This window comes from Cetorhinus maximus, unplaced genomic scaffold (genome assembly GCF_964194155.1).
Source record: "Cetorhinus maximus unplaced genomic scaffold, sCetMax3.hap1.1 HAP1_SCAFFOLD_257, whole genome shotgun sequence".
Classification (NCBI taxonomy): Eukaryota; Metazoa; Chordata; class Chondrichthyes; order Lamniformes; family Cetorhinidae; genus Cetorhinus; species Cetorhinus maximus.
Genome location: NW_027596217.1, coordinates 132,762 through 152,322, shown reverse-complemented (window position 1 = coordinate 152,322; position 19,561 = coordinate 132,762). Strand labels below are relative to the sequence as shown.

The window sequence follows — 19,561 nt, the reverse complement described above, 5'->3', positions numbered from 1 at the left end:
ACACCTCTTTGACCCTTTTGTCTCTGACATCTTTTGATTATCTGCTCATCTCCACAATCACCACACCCTCAATGTGTCTCTTCCCCCCCCCACCCCCTCCCCCACCCACCTTAAACCAATTTATATTTCTCCCTTCTTCTAACTATGCTTCAGTTCTGCCGAAGGGTCATGAAGGCTCGAAACGTTAACTGATTTCTTCTCCGCCGATGCTGCCAGACCTGCTGAGTTTTTCCAGGTAATTCTGTTTTTGTTTTAAATCTGTGTCCTCTGGTTATCGACGCGTCTGCCGTTGGAAAAAGGTTCTCCCTACTGACCCGATCAAAACAGTTCAGGATTTTGAACGCCTCTGTCAAATTGCCTCTTCTCTGCTCCAAGGAGAACAACCCCAGCTTCTCCAGTCTCCCCACCAAACTGAAGTCCCTCACCCCTGGTATCATTCTAGTAAATCTCTTCTATTCATTTCCACCCTCTCGTCAATAATTGAGATGAAATGTTTTAGAGGAAAAGCACAAATGAAATAAAGAGGGAGAGAGAATTAAATGTTGATGAAAATGGGCATCAACGTTTGGAATGTAAAAAGAGCGAACGAATGAAGTTGAATTATTGATCAGTGAGGGGAATGTATCACACTTTGAGGCTTTATTGGGTGGATTTACTGATCAAGCTGGGAATTGAGGGTAAGCTGGTTCATGGTCTGTGGAACAAACTCCTCTCCGTGGGGCAGAGCCAACAGCTGTCTCCATCCAATAACAGGCAGGGAAGAGCCAGTGCCTCAGGATTGGCTCGGTCAGTCCGGAGGGTATTGGAGTTTGAATCTTCGGGTTGTGGATTCTATCTGTAAGTTGGTTGCTTGTTGTGTTCAGTTTTTAGGTTGTTTTCACAGGGGATCTCCAAATCTCACAGAATCACAGCGCAGAAGAGGACCTTCGGCCCATCGAGTCTGTACCGACATGTGAAAAACACCTGACCTACCAACCTAATCCCATTTACCAGGACATGGCCCATAGCCTTGAATGTTATGACATGCCAAGTGCTCATCCATGTACTTTTTAAAGTATGTGAGGCAACCCGCCTCCACCACCCTCCCAGGCAGTGCATTCCAGGCCGTCACCACCCTCTGGGTAATAAGGTTTTGCCACACATCCCCCCTAAACCCCCTGCCCCTCACCTTGAACTTATGTCCCCTTGTAACTGACCCTTCAAATAAGGGGAACAGCTGCTCCCTATCCACCCTGTCCAAGCCCCTCATAATCTTGTACACCTCGATCAGGTGACCCCTCAGTCTTCTCTGCTCCAACGAAAACAACCCAAGTCTATTCAGCCTCTCTTTGTAACTTAAATGTTTCATCCCAGGCAACATCCTGGTGAATCTCCTCTGTACCCCCTACAGTGCAATCACATCCTTCCTATAATGTGGCGATCAGAACTGCACACAGCACTCCAGCTGTGGCCTCACCAATGTTCTATACAACTCCAACATGACCTCCCTACTTTTTAAGCTATGTCTCGATTGATAAAGGCAAGTGTCCCATATGCCTTTTTCACCACCCCACTAACATGCCCCTCTGCCTTCAGAGATCTATGGACATACATGGCAAGGTCCCTTTGTTCCTCAGAACTTCCTAGTGTCATGCAGTTCATTGAATACTTCCTTGTCAAATTACTCGTTCCAAAGTGTATCACCTCACACTTTTCAGGGTTAAATTCCATCTGCCACTTATCTGCCCATTTGACCATCCCGTCTATATCTTCCTGTAGCCCAAGACACTCAACCTCACTGTTAACCACTCGGCCAATCATTATATGATCTGCAAACTTACTAATTCTGCCCCCCACATAGTCATCTATATCGTTTATATAAATGACAAATAATAGGGTGAGCACAGATCCCTGTATTACGCCACTGGATACTGGCTTCCAGTCACTAAAACATCCTCCTGTCACCACCCTCTGCCTCCTACAACTAAGCCAATTTTGAATCCACCTTTTCAAATTACCCTGTATCCCATGTGCATTTGCCTTCTTTATAAGCCTCCCATGTGGGTCCTTGTCAAAAGCTTTGCTGAAATCCATATAAACTACATCAACGGCACTACCCTCATCTATACACCTGGTCACCTCCTCAAAAAATTCAATCAAATTTGTTAGGCATGACCTCCCTCTGACAAAGCCATGCTGACTATCCCTGATCAAACCTTGCCTCACCAAGTGGAGATAGATACTCTCCTTCAGAAATTTCTCCAATAGCTTCCCTACCAGTGACGTGAGACTCACTGGCCTGTAGTTCCCTGGCTTATCTCTCCAACCCTTCTTAAATAGCAGAACCACATTAGCTGTTCTCTAGTCCTCTGGCACCTCCCCTGTGGTCAGAGAGGAATTAAACATTTGGGTCAGAGACCCTACAATCTCCTCCCTTGCCTCCCTCAGCAGTTTGGAACACAAATCATCAGGACCTGGAGATTTGTCCACTTTTAAGCCTGCCAACGCCTCCAATACCTTGTCACTCCCATATCAATTTGCTTAGGAACCTCGCAGTCTCTATCCCCGAGTTTGATACCTTCATCCTCATTCTCTTGGGTGAAGACGGATGTGAAGTATTCATTCAACACTCTAGCGATGTCCTCTGGCTCCACCCATAGAATGCTCTCTTGGTCACTTATGGGCCCTATTCTTTCCCTGGTTATCCTCTTCCCATTGATATGTTTATAGAATATCTTGGGATTTTCTCCGGATAGTCGGAGTCCGGATGGATGTACCCCAGAAGATGCACCATGGGACATTATCGGAAGTCCCAATGCACTGACTCCACGGGAACTGCCAGGGAAGTTTGAACATCTGATGGGCAATTCACCTGCTCCCTGGGACCCTCCGCAAAAGTCTCCAACTTCAGACAATTCCCACGTACTTACCTGAATAGATACCCAGGAAATGTTAGACCGATGAAAACTTAGTCTAACCCCTGGGTAACCGCACAGCTGACTGACCAATCACTTACCATGTTACCCCACTCGACTCCCACTAGACCCCCAACTACCCCCTGACCCCTGACTCACCATTGACCTCCCGACACCTTCAACTCGACCTGACTAGCTGCTCCACCCGACTCCCACAGCACACCCCATTCCCCCGACCCAAGCTGACTAGCCTTTGCCCCAGCTACCCGCTTAGCCACCTGCCAACCTACCCACCTCACCCACCTGTCAAACTACCCACCTCACCCACCTGCCAACCTACCCACCTCACCCACCTGCCAACCTACCCACCTCACCCACTTGCCAACCTACCCAGCTTCCACCTCACCCACCTGACACCCCATACCCTTACCCAGTTACCACACACAACCTACCCCCTTGCCCACCCACCCCTATTACTCACTTACCTTCTCTCCGTAGCTTTCCAAAGAAGCTTTTAAACATATAAACTCTTTACTTACTGGTCAAAGTCCTGGAACTCCCTTCCTAACAGCGCTGTGCGTGTACCTACACCACATGGACTGCAGCGGTTCAAGAAGGCAGCTCACCACCTCCCTCTCGAGGGCAACTAGGGATGGGCAATAAATGCTGCCCCAGCCAGTGAAGCCCACATCGAGTGAATGAATAAAAAAAAATCCGGGAGCTGGTGTTGTAAAAAGGGGACGTGGCCTGTCCTCCCCCAACGATCTGACGCTATGAAGAAGCAGTTCCATTTCAGGCTCGCTCCGCATTTCTGGAGAAGCCAGGATGGGAAGACCTGGTCAGGAACGCCGCGCTCCGGTGTGCTGGAGGAAAGTAGGAGCAGAGTGGCAATCCGACAGTGATTGACATTCCTCGGAAGATTCCGGCCTCATCATTCAATTCAATACTTTACAGCCTTCCAGATTCAACACTGATTTCAACCATTACAGACTGGAATCTCTGTCTCCATACTGTCTCCATTTCTTTTCATGTTTCACTCTTACTCTTGTTCTCACATTCGGAATGCAGCACAACTGCTCGAGGCACATCTCTTGATTCTTTACTTGTCCCATTTCCACTCCCTTTGACTCCGCACGACTAACTCTTCTGTCATTTAATCTCTCCCTGTCTTAAACCCAATCACAGAGCTTCCCTATTGTCCTTTTTCTCACCCTCCTGTTGCTTAAAGTAGATAACATTTCAAACTTGTCCAGTTCTGATGCCTGAAACATTAATTCGATTTCTCTCTGTACAGATGCTGTCAGACCTGATGAGTATATCCAAGGATTTCTGAATGTATTCAGAGGAATTCTCTGTTACTCCAGCCCGGGATCACGGATGCAATGGATGTTATTGAAAACAAGTTCCCTGGGCTATTTTGTTAGAGCTTGTTTGCTTCTAAAATTGCATTTTTACTCTTCTGACATTGTCTCAAATTAACCATTAAACTTCTGACATGGATCCATGTATCCATTTAGCATGGGTGGATGATTGGACAATGGAGAAGTAGCAGAGAGTAGGGATAAACGGGACATTTTTGCTTTCTCAGCCGCTAACTAGGGGATTTCTGCAAGGATCAGAGCTGGGGCCTCAACTATTTACAATCCCTGTTAATGATTTAGACAAAGAGATCAATAATGTAGATTAATAATAAAACTCTATTAATGTATCCAAGTTTGCTGATGATATAAAACAAGATGGGAATGTAAGTTGTGAGGAGCACACAAAGAGGCTACAAAGAGTAACTGACAGGTTAAGTGAGTGGGTAACAAGTTGTCAGATGCAGTGTAGCTGCAGGTTATTTACTTTAGCAACGAGAATAGAAAAGTAGAATAATTTTTAAAAGGCATGAAACTTTGACATGTTGTTGTGCAGTGAGACTTGTGTGTAATTGTACAAAGCACATAGAAAGTTAGCATGCAAGTACAGCAAGCAATTGGGAAGGCAAGTGACAGGCTGGCTTTTATTGCAAAGAGATTGGGGCACAAGAATAAGGAGGTCTTGTTACAATTGCACAACACTTTGGTGAGACCACACCTGGAGCACGGTGCACAGTTTAGGTCTCCATATTTAAGGAAGGATTTCCTTGTATTGGAGGTGGAATGGCAAAGGTTCAATAGATTGGTCCCTGGGATGAGAGGCTGAGAATAATTGAGGCGATATTCCCCAGAGTTCAGAAGAATGAGAGGTGATCTCAATGAAACGTATAAGATTCTGAAGGAGCTTGACAGGATAGACACTGAGAGGTTGTTTCCCATGGCTGGGGAATCTTGAAAGTCAGGGGCACAGACTCAGGATAAGGGTCTGATTATTTAGAACTGAGATGTGGAGAAATTTCGTCACTCAGAGGGTTTGTGAATCTTTGGAATTCTCTACCCCAGAAGGTAGTGGATGCTCCATCGTTGAACATACTTAAGGCTGAGAAGGAGCAGATTTTGGATCTCTCGGGGAATCAGAGGATATGTGGAGTGGGTGGGAAAATGAAGTTGAGGTACAAGATCAGCCATGATCCTATTGAATGTCAGAGCAGGCTCAAGGGGCCGTATGGCCTACTCCTGCTCCTATTGTGTTCTCATGTTAAACCAGGTTTAGAGAAGTGAATCTGTTAGGAGTGGGATTCCTGAGCCTGTGTGTGAGCTGTACCTGGATGGGTCCTGTTCAGTAAAACGAGAGAGACAGGCAGCTCCCAGACACGGCTAAGGTCGGGACCGGCAGCTCTCCACCGGCAGTGTCTGGATTAGAGAGCGGGATCCTGAGCTGTTGTTGATGTGGTTTGACTGCTGCTGGTTCCGTCTGTCACACTCCGAGAGCCCCGGTGACAGTCTGTACCCGTCACCCTCATGTGGATCCAGCTCCCACTCTTTCCTATAGAGCTCCTGGTACAATGGTAATGTGTCTGATTCCAGCTGCGAATGACATGTTTTCCAATCATGTCAAGGTCACAGCCTCTTGAGACTTCAGATTTTACATCAGGACAGAATTGGATGTTGGGAATGTTCCGGTAATAATAATTTCCAGAATTAAGTTCTGTTTTCTGACAATTTGGATTTCCATGTTCGGAATCTGCTAGCTTTACCCTCCAGGAAGATACATTTATTCAGACAAACATATTGTCAGTTTAAATTCTGAACTAATTGAGAATTTAAACCATCATCAGAGCTTTAGTCAGTGATGCTAGATATGGATTTGGTCTTAAGATAAAATGTGCTCTGTCCCAGGAGTATTTAGATTAAACAAAGATATCTCAGTACATTGTTGCCCATCCCTAATTGCCCTTGAACTGACCTTGCTAGGTCATTTCACAGGGCAGTTAAGAGTCAACCACATCGCTGGGAGTCCAGAGTCACATGTAGGCCAGACTGGGTAAGGACGGCAGATTTCCTTACCTAAAGGACATTAGTGAACCAGATGGGTTTTGACAACAATCGATGATAGTTTCACATTCAGCATTACTGAGGCTAGCTTTATATTTAAGATTTATTAACTGAATTCAAATTCCACCAGCTGCTGTGGTGGGTTTTGAACCCATCTCCCCAGAGCATTAGGCTGGGTCTCTGGATGACTAATCCACTGACAATATAATACACCTTTACATGTAAATTATAGTAGAAATTACTCTCTTAAAGAGCTTTGGCACTCCCAGGACTTAGAATTCACTATTTTAGAATTCTAGAAGAATTAGGCTACCTGAACTTTACAGAGTGAATCTACAACTTTTTAAATGGTTACTTAATAATGCCTTAGAAATAGCTCAAATATTGGATTATATTCTAATAATGTTTTGAATATTGCAGAGTACAAGTGCAAGATAAAATCATTCATCTATGACTACAAAGTTCAAATGCAATTAAAAGTAAATGCAATCCTCAAATCCACTTGGAAAATAAAAGTAGGATATTCAAACAATTAACAACTGGTTTTGGTAATTATAATCAGTTGTATAAAGTGTAGTTTTCTGCTTGCTTTGTCTCAGGTTGAGAGCAAACAATATCAGGTTTCATCTCTCTGATGGTCCCGGAATATCTGATTGGCTTGTTTATCTGAGTTTCTAATTTATAGAAATTTTTTTTACTTTGAATTACATAACTATTGCCTGTTATATCTCCGAGGTATTTTGTTTGAGTGAAAGTTCTTGCAAATCAAAACATGTTTATCTGTCCATTGCAGCAGCAATGTTCTCAGCTTCAGCCTGGATCCCTGTCTGGAAAAGTCTTTCTCAAGGCCCCCATATCTATATGAGTGTGTGAAATTAACGTGTCTCTCTCTCTCTGCTCTTCGCCAAATGATTTTTAGCTGTTCTTTTGCCTAAGTTCAATTTTTAATCCTTTCATAGACTGAGTCAAATCCTTAATATCCACACTCGGCTTTAATTTCAGACACTTTTATATCGGAACAATCTTTCAGCAATGTGCTGTGTCCAATTTTTGTGTAACAGCTCTGTCACCGAGTGTGAGAAATAAAACACAAACCGTCCAGTGTGGGGCTCAAACACATAGCCAGCTCCGTCTGTGTGTCCGCTCAGTTCAGTTAGATCGAGCGCAGTGTAATAGCACCAAGGTTACAGGGTTTTCACACAAGATAGAGAGGGAGATATAAAGGGAGCTGGGGTGGCCATTTCTGTTAGAGAAGCAATTCCATCTGTGAGAAGGATTGATATGTTAGATGGATCATCAGCTGAGGCCAGATTTATTGATTTTAGGATCAAAAAAGAGGCAGTCACACTGATGGGAATGTACTATAGACCCCCAAACAGTCAGAGGAAGATAGGAGAGAAAATATGGAGGCAAATCTCTGAGCATTGCAAAAACAGTAGGGCAATAATTGTAGGTGGTTTTATCTACCCCAATATTAACTGGGATAGTTTCAGTGTGAGAGGAATGGATGGAACAGAATTCTCGAGATGCATTCAGGAGAACTTTTTTGGCCAGTGTGTAGCAAGTCCAAGAAGAGAGGGCAAATTTCTGGACTTAGCTTTAAAAAATGAATCAGGCAGAAGGAGTCACAGTGGGGAGCATTTTAGGAGGAGTGATCATAGTTCAGTTAATTTTAACATCATTGTGGAAAAGGACAGAGATAGAACAAGAGTTAAACTTCTTAATTGGGGCACGACCAATTTTATAAGCTGACGAGTGAATTAGCATAAGTGGACATGAAAAAGCTACTTGAAGGTAAATCAGTGTCAGGGCAGTGAGAAGCAACCAACGAGAAGATTCAAGGGGTTCAGAATAAATATGTTCCCACAAAGAAATGGGTGGGGCAGCCAAATCTAGAGCCCTCTGGATATCAAGGAGCTTTCAGGGAAAGATAAGGCAGAAAAGGAAAGCTTATGTCAGACACTGAGAACTGATTATTACAGAAAGCTGAGAGAAGTAGAGAAAGTGGAGGCGTGAAATCAAAAAGGAAATTAGGGAAGTAAAGAGAGGGCATGAAAGAATATTGGCAAGCAAAATCAACACAAAGATGATTGATCAATACATTCAGAGTAAGAGGATCTTGAAGGAAAGAGTGGAGCTCATAAAACACCGAAAAGGTAACCTGTGTGTGAAGGCGGAGGATGTGGGTATGGGTCTGAATGTATACTTTGCATCTGTCTTAACAAAAGAGGGGGAGAAGGCAGATATTGTAGTTCAGGAGGAGGAGTGTGAAGTATTGGATGTGATAAACGTAGGGAGAGAGGAAGTATCATGGGGATTAGCATCGCCAGAAGTGGATAAATCACCAGGGCCAGATGAAATGTACCCCAGGCTGTGTCCGCTCCAGTCAACAAAGATCTGACTACACTAATCCCATTTTCCAGCACTTGGCACATAGCCCTGGAGGCTATGGCAACGCAAGTGAATATCTAAATACTTCTTAAATGTTACGAGAGTTTCTGATTCACCCACCCTTTCAGGCAGTGAGTTCTAGACTCCCACCACGGTCTGGGTGAAAAATTTTTTCCTCAACACCCCTCTTAGCCTTCTACCTCTTACCTTAAATATATGCCCCCTGGTTATTGACCCCATTACTAATGGAAAAAGTGCCTTCCTATCCACCCTATCTATGCTCCTCATAATCTCATACACCTCTATCAGGTCCCCTCTCAACCTTCATTGCTCCTAGGAAAACAACCACAGCCTATCCAATCTTTCCTCATGGCTCAGACCCTCCAGCCCAGGCAGCATCCTGGTAAATCTCCTCTGCACCCTCTCCAGTGCAATCACATCCTTCCTATAATGTGGAGACCAGAACTGCACACAGTACTCCAGTTGTGTCCTAACCAGCATTTTATACAGTTCCAGCATAACCTCCCTGCTCTTGTATTCTATGGTTTGCTAATAAAGGCAAGTATCCCTCATGCCTTCTTAACCACCTGATCTACCTGCCCTGCTACCTTCAGGGATCTATAGATATCCTCACCAAGGTCCCTCTGATATTCAGTGCTTTTCAGGGTCCTACCACTCATAGTGTATTCCCTTGCCTTTTTAGCCATCCCCAAGTGCGTTACCTATCACTTTTCTGGGTTGAATTCCATGTGCCACTGCTCTGCCCACCTGACCAGTCCATTGATATCCTCCTGCAGTTTACGGCTATCCTCCTCACTATTTACCACTCTACCAATTTTCCTCTTATCTGCAAACTTCTTGATCATACCCCCTACATTTAAATCTAAATCATTTATGTACACCACAAACAGCAAGGGCCCCATCACCGAGCTCTGTGGAACCCCACTAGAAATAGACTTCCAGTCACAGAAACATCCCTCTACCATCACCCTCTGCTTCCTGCCTCTCAGCCAATTTTGGATCCAACATGCCACTTTGCCTTGGATCCCATGGGCTCTTACTTTCATGCCCAATCAGCCATGAGGGACCTTATCAAAAGCCTTGCTAAAGTCAAATGCATTACTCTCATCAACACTCCTAGTTACCTCCTCAAAAAATTCAGACAAATTTTTCAAACACGACTTTCCCTTAACAAACCCATGCTGATTGTCCCCGATTAATCCTTGTCTCTCCAAGGCCAGATATATTCTGCCCCTCAGAATTCTTTCTAGTAACTTCCCCGCCACTGAGGTTAGACTGACTGGCCTGTAATTTCCTGGTCTATCCCTTCCTCCCTGTCTTAATATTGGGAAAATTTTAGCAGTCCTCCAATCCTCTGGCATCACACCTGTGGCCAGAGAGGATTTGAAAATTATTGCCAGGGCCCCTGAAATCTCTTCCCTTGGCTTCCTCAACAGCCTGGGATACATCTCATCCGGGCCTGTGGATTTATCCATTTCTAAGGCCACAAGACCTGCAAGTGCCCCCTCTCTCTCTATGTTAATTTCCTCTAATATTTCACAGTCCTCCACCCTGATATCGGTATCTGCATCGTCCTTTTCCATTGTGAAGACCGACGTAAAGGATTCATTGAGGATTGCACCCATGTCTTCCGGGTCCACACACAGATTACCTCTATTATCCCGAATTGGCTCTACTCTTTCCCTAGTTATTCTCTTACTCTATATATATTTAAATAAGCCCTTTGGGTTTTCCTTTATTCTACCCACCAATGCTTTCTCATGCACTCTCTTAGCTTTCCTAATTTCCTTTCTAAGTTCCCTCTGCACTTTTTACATTCCTGTAAGGACTCAGCTGTATTGAGCCCTCGGTATCTGCCATAAGCTTCTTTTGTTTTCTTCATCCTAACCTTTATGCCCCTTGACATCCAGGGTTCTCCAGGTTTCGTTTCCCCCACCCGTTGTCTTTACGGGAACATAATTGCCCTGTGCTTTTGCTATTACCTCCTTGAAGACCCCCCACTGCTCTGACACAGTTTTATCTGCAAGTAGCTGCTCCCAGTCCACTTGTGCCAAATCGCATCTCATCTTAGTAAAATTAGCCTTTCCCCAGTTTAGAACTTTTATTCCTGGCCCAACCTTAACCTTTTCCATAACTATCCGAAATCTAACTGAGTTATGGTCACTATCTCCAAAATGCTCCCCTACTGATATGCCTTCCACCTGCCTGGGCTCATTTCAGAATATTAGGTCCAGAACTGCCCCCTCCCTTGCTGGGCTTCCTACGCACCGTCTATGAAAGTTCTCCTGGATGCAACTTCAGAATTTTGCTCCCTCCCTACCTTGCACACTAAAACTATCCCAGTTAATATTTGGGTAGTTAAAATCCCCTACCATTACTGCCCTATTATTCTTGCTCTTCTCTGAAATTTGACGACATATTTGATCCTCTATTTCTCCCTGACTGTTTGGGGGCTTATAGTACACTGGTCATATCTGACTAATTAGATTGAAGTTTTTGTGGAAGTAACAAGCAGGATTGATGTGGGTGGTGTAGTTGATGTGATACACATTGATTATAACAAGGCATTCGACAAGGTTCCACATGGCAGACTGCTTAAAAAAATAACAGCCCATAGGATCCAGGGGAACGTAGCGAGCTGAATACAAAATTGGCTCAGTGGCAGGAAACAAAGGATGGATGTTTTTGTGACTGGAAGGCTTTTTCCAGTGGGGTTCTGCAAGGCTCAGTACTGGTCCCCCTGCTTTTTGTGGTCTATATTAATGATTTGGGCATAAAAGTAGAATGGTCAAGAAGTTTGCAGACAGCAGAAAGATTGGTTGAGAGCGAGGAGTGTTGCTGTGGACTGCAGGAAGACATCAATACACTGGTCAAGTGGGCAGAAAAGTGGCAAATGGAATTCAACCCAGAGAAGGGTGAGGTGATGCATTTGGGGAGGTCAAACAAGGCAAAGGATTACACAATAAATGGGAGGAGACTGAGAGTTGTAGAGGAAGTGAGGGGTCTTAGAGTGAATGTCCACAGATCCCAGAAGGTAGCAGGACAGGTTGAGAAGGTGGTTAAGAAGGCAGATGGAATCCTTTCATTTCTTAGTCGAGGTGTAGAATATAAGAACAGGGAGGTTATGCTGGAACTATATAAAACGTTTGTTAGGCCACGAGTTGAGTACTGTGTGCTGTTCTGGTCACCTCGTTACAGAAAGGATGTAATTGCATTCGAGAGGGAACAGAGGAGATTTACCAGGATGTTGACAGGACTGGAAAATTGCAAATATGAGGAAAGATTGGAGAGGCTGCGGATGTTCTCCTTGGAACAGAGGAGGCTGAGGGGAGATTTGATTGAGATGCACAAAATTGTAAAGGGCCTGGATAGACTGGATGGGAAGGGCCTATTTACTTTAGCAGAGAGCTCATTGACGAGGGGATATAGATTTTAAGTGATTGATAGAATGATTAGAGGGGAGATGAGGAAAACCTTTTCTCACCCAGAGGATTGTGTGGGTCTGGAGCTCACTGCCTGAATGGGGAGTAGAGGCCGGAACCCTCAACTCATTGAAAAGGTGTCTGGATATGCACCTCAACTGCCGGAACCTGCAGGGCTACGGACCAAGTGCTGGAAAGTGGGATTAGGCTGGGGGGTGTTCGTTCTTCAGCCGGGGCAGACACGATGGGCCGAGTGGCCTCTTTCTGTGCTGTAAACACTCTATGATTCTACGTTACATTCAGACGGTTGCTATGCAGCCATTCACACCTCATCTGGACACATCTTTTGTTTCTTTACTTTACCCATTACCACTGCCTCTGGCTTTTGTACCATGAAACCTTTTATCCTTTAATCTCTCCTGCCCTCCACCCTATCACACATCTTCCCTTTTGTTCATTGACATCTTTCCCCACCAGACCAACTCCTATTGGTCCAAATAAAATCGGCCTTCCTGGTAATAAATCCATGAGTTCTGTCATTGGTGGAGATTGTGGAGTTTGGGGCTGGTTAATTGGTTCAATGTTGCTGCTTCTGGTCTCATTGGTGTCAGGTGAGTGCAGCTTGTGTGTATAAAAGGTGCTGCTCGGTGGCTGAAGGGATGGTTGAGTTGTTTGGTAACATGGGGGATTTTGTAGTGAGGGCTTTGTTCCCAGTGCTGGTGTTAGCTGGAGCTGTTTGTGGCTCTGATACTTGGCAACAGTTTCTAGGCCAGAGGTTTCCATGGAGCAGTGTCAAAGCCATCCCTGTGCCTCAGACAGTCTCACCTCCTGGGCCTCCCTTATGTTACCATTTCCGTGTGTCTGAGGGTGGAAGTGTGTCTCCACTGCAGACTGTGATGGTGCAGTGTGGAGAGGACAAGCTGCTGCTCAGGGTCCAGCTGGATTTATTTGGAACCAGGCACCTGATCAAAGCTGCTGTCCTGACCCTGGGGACAGCAGGTTGTCGGCCAACCAGGATCTACTCTCAGAACCACACTGTCCTCTTTGACTATGGACTCAATGAGTGTGGCAGCAGGTTGCAGGTAATGGGAATCCTCAGCTCTTGCTTTAAGCTTGGGCTGTAGGTTGTTACCCACTCTTCATTCCAACACTGGGTGAGATGTCAATGATATTGAGGAGATAGCTGTCTCCTGCTTTACAAAACTACAAATTAGCTTTCTATCTTGTATTGTACTTTACTTTAACCGGTCCCTGAGTCTCTCCAACCTATGACATCAGCCCCATTGGTCTTGAACCTTCTCTTTGGATCCTCCAAGCTTTGCCTTTTGTTGTTTTGAGGATTTTAAGCTCTATTCCCCTCATTCAGATCAATCCACCTGGAGGTTTCAGTCCAGTTTAATCGAACCTGGTTTAGAATGAATGTGATGAAAATTTGCTTTTTCAATAAAATTTGGATAGCTTGAATTTCCAAGCGATGGTGGGATGTTACACCCGGCTTTCAGAAACTAAGCTGAAGTGTTAATTTTTTCAAAGGTTACTGATAAATTAGTACTAAAGTTTTATATTATGAAAAGTTAAGTTGCAACAAGATATGGGAACAATGGAATTTACCTGTAGAGAGGATGAGGCTGAGTCAGTGGTGAAGACATCCTAAGATCTTTCACAAATGTGAGAAGCCTCCAGCCTCTGCATCAAGTTCCTGTCTAAAGGAACCAAGGATGTGTCAACTCGTATTGAATTCTCCTGTCCAGGTGGTGTTGCTTTGCCTGGGTCTGTACATATCTGTTTTTTAACTGTTGCCTTAATGAAAGTGTCACTGGGAGCCAGATTAATCAGAATTTTGGGAGTTCATATAGTAATTTGTAGACCTAATGGATGTGCTTAATCTTTTCTTTAAATGCTTACATTTTTATCTAAACCTCCTGAATTTGTGGCAGTCTTTGCTGTTCCTGAATTCCGGGCACTGATCTCAAAATAAAATACTAATTGCAAAACTGAGCACATGATCAAGTTTCCCCCGTGGATTTGATCCACCTGACTAGCATCATCTGCCACATCATAACATTCCCTTCATTCCCCAAAATAAATCCATCTGTCTCCAATGTACTCGGTGACTGAGCATTCACAGCTCTCTGGGATAGAATCCCAAACATTCACCACGTGCTGAATGAAGTAATTCCCTGTCACATTAATCTTAAGTGACCCCCTGACCTGAGATGCCTACCCCTAATAATCAACTCTCCTCCGGCTGGGGGGAAGCAGCCTCTTCACACTGACCCTGTCAATCCCCCTCAGAATTGTTTTCAGGGGATGGGATGACTTCATTGTTAACCCCTGTGGAGAACATTCTCATTTCCGATCAGTTCTTCTTTCCTTAACCTGATTCTTTCAGATGATTGGAGATTTCCTCATCTACACCACCCACCTGAACCACACCCCAGAGTATCATGGATCTGTCATTGTCAGAACGAATGGAGCTGTCGTTCCCATTGAGTGTCGTTATTTTAGGTGAGAATCTTTATTCGCTTTGTCAATAAGATCTACAGCTGCTGGTGGTCTCTGAAGATGTCATATAATGACTCCCCTACCTTTCCAGGAAGGGCAATGTGAGCAGTGACCCCATCAAGCCCACCTGGATCCCATTCAGCTCCACCAAGTCTGGAGAAGGGCATCTGTCATTCTCTCTGCGCCTAATGAAGGGTATGTGATGGGTGGATGGGGACTGATTTCCTGTAGTCACTCACTGGGAGTTACAGCCACTGTCTCTAACCCTTGTCCTCTTGTACTTCAGGTGACTGGCTTACAGAGCGCACTTCAACTGTCTACTACCTGGGTGAGCTCATTCACATTGAGGCCTCTGTTTCAATGACCAACCACATGCCCCTGAAGCTCTACATTGACCACTGTGTAGCTACATTGAGCCCAGACAAGGACTCCACCCCGAGATACAGCTTCATTGACCACAATGGGTAAGGATCTCTCTGCGTTCTCCAGCTGGTCCCATCTCAATGGCTTCACTTGATTCACTTCCTGTCCCTTTTTTAATCTTTCTTCAGTTGCCTCCTGGACAGCAAAGCTGAGGACTCCTTTTCAACCTTTGTGTTGCCAAGAGATGAGCGGGAGCTGGACAAGCTCCGGTTTGACCTGGATGTATTCCGTTTCCTTGGAGATGACCGTTCCTTGGTAAGAGCAAGCAGATCATTGGGATCTCCATGTTGGGAGGGAATCACTGAATCATGACGTGTGTTGAATGTGTCCCTCAGATTTTCATCACCTGTCACCTGAAAGTTGCTCTAGTGGATCAGATGGATTCCAGGAACAAAGCTTGTACTTTCCAGAAGGTGCAGAATGTGTCAGTTCCCCCTCTCTCTCCCTCAGGGACGTTGTGTGGGGATGTGATGCACAACCTGGTTGATGGGCTATTTCTATTGTTTATCTGGACCCCATTGGAGGAATCGAGCATTGACATTTGTGCATGTTGCCATGTGGGTAACTGTGGTGCCACAAGGGAGTTGTGGTTTGGTCCCAGAGGAAGGAGAGATCTTGTACCTGAAGCTGGTAGGACATTGATCCTCTAGATGTTGGACGTCCCCCTTTCCCCTCTCTCTAACTGGAATGTTCGATGTTGCAGAGAGTGAAGCTAGATTGAAGTGGGAGGGTGAGGCTTCACTTGGACCCCTGCAGGAGCTGAGGTGCGGTATCACACAGTCCTGCAGAAACAACAGGTCAGCTTTGACCTTGGCAAGGTAGTCCATGGTCGCAACACATCGCGTAGTAGATTTAATTCTACGCACATGTATGGATACAATCTTTACTCTCATTTTAAAGCATTTAGTCTCTTACTAAACCTGTTGTCTCTGAGAGTCCGAGACGTTTGGTCTGCTCCTGCATACCCATAGTGTTCACAAATTGCCTCACTTTGGATGGGCTGAGGAAACTATCCTGAACTTCCCCATTGGAGATGTTCTGCTCAGGTGGCATCTGGGGTCTGTGCAGAGAACGGGATTTGAAATGTCTTTTGTTGGAGAAGCTTCTCCAATCCTCTCCCTCTCTGGGGCGTTGCTGCTCCTGGCTTCCCGGAGCTGGGGTGCGCTGAGCGCTTCACTGCATCCAGATTGCTGGGGCTGGGGTGCGCTGGTCTCTTCGGGTTGTGTGCAAAGTTGGGGTGCGCTGGTCTGCTCGTTGTCTCCAATGTTCTGGAGCTCGGGTGTCTCGTCCTCCAAGTCCCTAGAGCTTTTCCGCATCTTCTGTAGGTGCCGCCCTGGCACACCTACGTCCAAAGAGCAGCTGCCCTTGTCATCTGTCGGATGGGAGACGCCTCTTGCCACTTGTCTGGGAAGTGGCTTGGTCCCTTCTTAGCCCCTTCTTCCTCTTGGCTCCCTTCACCAGCTGCCAGTCCCCCTGCTGATTTTCTGCTGATTCCTCCTCCTCCATTGATTCGCTCTCCTGAGGAGTGGGAGGTTCAGGGGGCAGTGCTGTTGATTGGCTATCTGCTGCCTCAATCTTTTCCTCCACCTTGTCTCTCTCTCTGTCCTCCTTTGTACCGTTGTTCTCACTGGGGGCTATGGTGGTTGGAGTGTTGCAAGCGTCCTTGGTAGTAGTGACACGAAGCATTTCCCTGCTTCCCCCTCGTTGGCTTTGGCTGCCAGTGCATAAGTGAGGCAGCATTTGGGGCAGGTCCTGTAGAGGTGACCTGCCTCACCACACAGGTTGCAGCACTTAGTCTGTTTGCAGTACTTTGTCTGGTGCCCTTCCTGTTTGCAGTTCTTGCAGAGGGTGGCGCTGCAGTTGGCCGCCACGTGACCAGACTTGCCACATGAGCGACAAAGTTTGGGCTGCCCAGCGTAGACAAGGTAGCCATGGCTTCCGCCGATAGCGAAGCTGGAAGGAGGGTGGAAGATGGCTCCCTTACCGTCTGTCTTGACCATGACCTTGACCTGGCGTTTGCTGGTCCAAATCCCAAAGGTGTCTCTAACCTCGGTGCAGCTCCCAACCTTGTCGACGTACCTGGTGAGGAAGGTGAACACGTCGGCGACAGCGACGTGGGGGTTGTAGAGATGCACCGTCACCACACGGTCCCGTTGCATCGGCAGAGCAAAGAGCGGCTCCACCGTCAGGATCTTCATCTCCAGCTGGTGTCTCTTCTCCACGAACACCTTCAGGAACTTTACGCAGGCAGCAACATTCCTGAAAGTAACTACGAAATATCCAGCGCTGGGGAAGTCTCGCAGGGAGTAGATCTCCTCCGCTTCAAATCCACACGCCTTCAACAGGATCTGCTTGATGAGGAAGCCCCGATCCATGGGTGCTCCTCCTTCACTGTCCTTCACCGTCACCCGAACGGTGTTACGTACCCCCTGGTTTGGGGCTCCTTTGGTTTTAGCCATCGCTTCACTACAACTGATCTTAGCCAAAAGGCCGAGAAGCGATAACCCAGAAACCCATGAGCCCGTCCCGTCTTCCTCAGCCTCCGGCTTCACCGTCCGTTTTGCTGCGTGTGGCCGAACACGGGCTGAAGACCCGACACCCAGCATTGAGCATCAGGACGCTTCTTGCTTGATGCTGCCTCCCTGAAGCAGCGCCTGCAACAGCCTCAAAACCCAACAGGGGGCATCGTCCAGTCCCGGGCTCTACCCTGACAAGCAGCACAAGTGCAGACCAGCAGCAGCCCTGCAGTTGCACCGAAATCCAACAGGGGGCATCGTCCAGTCCCGGGCTCCGCCCTGACAAGCAGCACAATTGCACACCAGCAGCAGCCCTGCAGTTGCACCAATATCCAACAGGGGGCATCACTCAGTCTGGCACCAATGAACCTGTCCTGCCACTCAGCACAAGTTCAGTTCAACCAGATCAATGATGGAAAGCAGGACAATGCTCTGAATGACTTTTTCTTCTTTTCAGTTTCCCTTTCACCCTGTAGAGGGCAAAAGTGCACCATTACTGAAGACGCTGCAATACCAGGTCGATGTGTGGAGTGGACGGAGAAAGATCCTGATCCATCTCCCTGCTCCAAAAATCAATTTAATATATGGTCCCCAGATAAGGGGACAATCCGTGGAGCAGGATGACACATGCTCACGTTTCTTTTTCCAAAAGGTACACAGAGAGAGCTCTGTGATCAGCAGCGTGAAGGAAGAAGACGGCTCAGTAAAGTCATCACAGTCCGACATTTTGAGGATCAGCAAATCCTTTTATGCTGGATTGTATGACGTGAAGCCCACGGACAGCACGGCCTCCCAGTCCTTCCTGTCCTGTATCACGGAGGTCTTAGAGGACAGTACACGGGAGAGCCTGGACAAACCACTAACTCCTGATGAACTGACTAAGGCCCTTGAGTCCTTCGAGAAGAGTAAAACTCCCGGAAGCAACGGCTTGCCGGCGGAGTTATCTTTGGCTCTGTGGGACTGGATGGGCCCAGACCTGCTAGAAGTGTACGAGAGTATGCTCCTGGCCGGCAGCATGTCAGAATCCATGAGGAACGGCATCATCACCCTCATCTACAATCACAAGGGGGGAAGGGAGGAAATTAGAAATTGGTGACCCATTTCACTGTTGAATGTGGACTATAAGATTCTGTCCAAGGTCATTGCCAATCGGGTCAAATCCGCTCTGGAATTGGTGATTCACCCTGACCAGACCTGCACTGTGCCGGGCAGGAAGATCTCTGACAGCCTCGCGCTGCTCAGGGATACGATTGCCTATGTACAGGACAGGGGTGTGGATACCTGCCTCATCAGCTTGGATCAGGAGAAGGCCTTTGACAGAATATCGCACACCTACATGGTGGATGTGCTCTCCAAAATGGGGTTTGGGGAGGGAATTCGCAACTGGATCCAACTGCTCTACACTAACATCAGTAGCGCAGTCTCAATCAATGGGTGGGAATCAGATAGCTTTCCTATTAAATCTGGAGTCAGGCAGGGCTGCCCTCTCTCCCCTGTCCTGTCTCCCCGGCAGCGTTTGGAGCAGGTCCTGTAGAGGTGGCCTGCCTCGCCACACAGGTTGCAGCACTTAGTCTGTTTACAGTCCTTTGTCTCGTGCCCTTCCTGTTTGCAGTTCTTGCAGAGGGAGGTGCTGCAGGTGGCTGCCACACGACCAGACTTGCCGCATGAGTGACAATGTTTGGGTTGCCCAGCGTAGACAAGATAGCCATGGCTTCCCTCGATAGCGAATCTGGAAGGAGGATGGAAGGTGGCTCCCTTACCATCGTCTTGAGCGTGACCTTAACCTGGCGTTTGCCTGTCCAGATCCCCAAATCGTCTCGAATCTCGGTGCAGCTTCCCACCTTATCTATGTACATGGTGAGGAAGGTGAGCACGTCGGTGACAGCGACGTGGGGGTTGTAGAGATGCACAGTCAGCACACAGTCCCGTTGCAACGGCAGAGCAAAGAGCGGCTCCACCGTCAGGATCTTCATCTC

General features: G+C 46.6%; 1 protein-coding gene across 1 annotated transcript; it reads left to right on the top strand.

Moving 5' to 3' along the window:
* Positions 1-3,667: 3,667 nt before the first annotated feature.
* On the top strand, positions 3,668-19,257 carry LOC144673092 (zona pellucida sperm-binding protein 3-like). Its single transcript, XM_078535086.1, has 9 exons — positions 3,668-3,767; positions 6,728-6,786; positions 13,032-13,223; positions 14,534-14,649; positions 14,738-14,841; positions 14,933-15,110; positions 15,198-15,324; positions 15,405-15,482; positions 19,198-19,257. The coding sequence occupies exons 1-9, from the start codon at positions 3,668-3,670 to the stop codon at positions 19,255-19,257; spliced, it is 1,014 nt and encodes a 337-aa protein (XP_078391212.1).
* The last annotated feature ends 304 nt before the right edge of the window (positions 19,258-19,561 follow it).

What these genes read in the sequence shown, in the direction of transcription:
- LOC144673092 (XM_078535086.1), top strand. Translation starts at nt 3,668, where the DNA reads ATGAAGAAGCAGTTCCATTTCAGGCTCGCTCCGCATTTCTGGAGAAGC. An exon ending in AGTGTGGCAGCAGGTTGCAG is followed by an intron (nt 13,224 to 14,533) that starts GTAATGGGAATC and finishes TGATTCTTTCAG; the next exon opens with ATGATTGGAGATTTCCTCAT. An exon ending in TTGGAGATGACCGTTCCTTG is followed by an intron (nt 15,325 to 15,404) that starts GTAAGAGCAAGC and finishes TGTGTCCCTCAG; the next exon opens with ATTTTCATCACCTGTCACCT.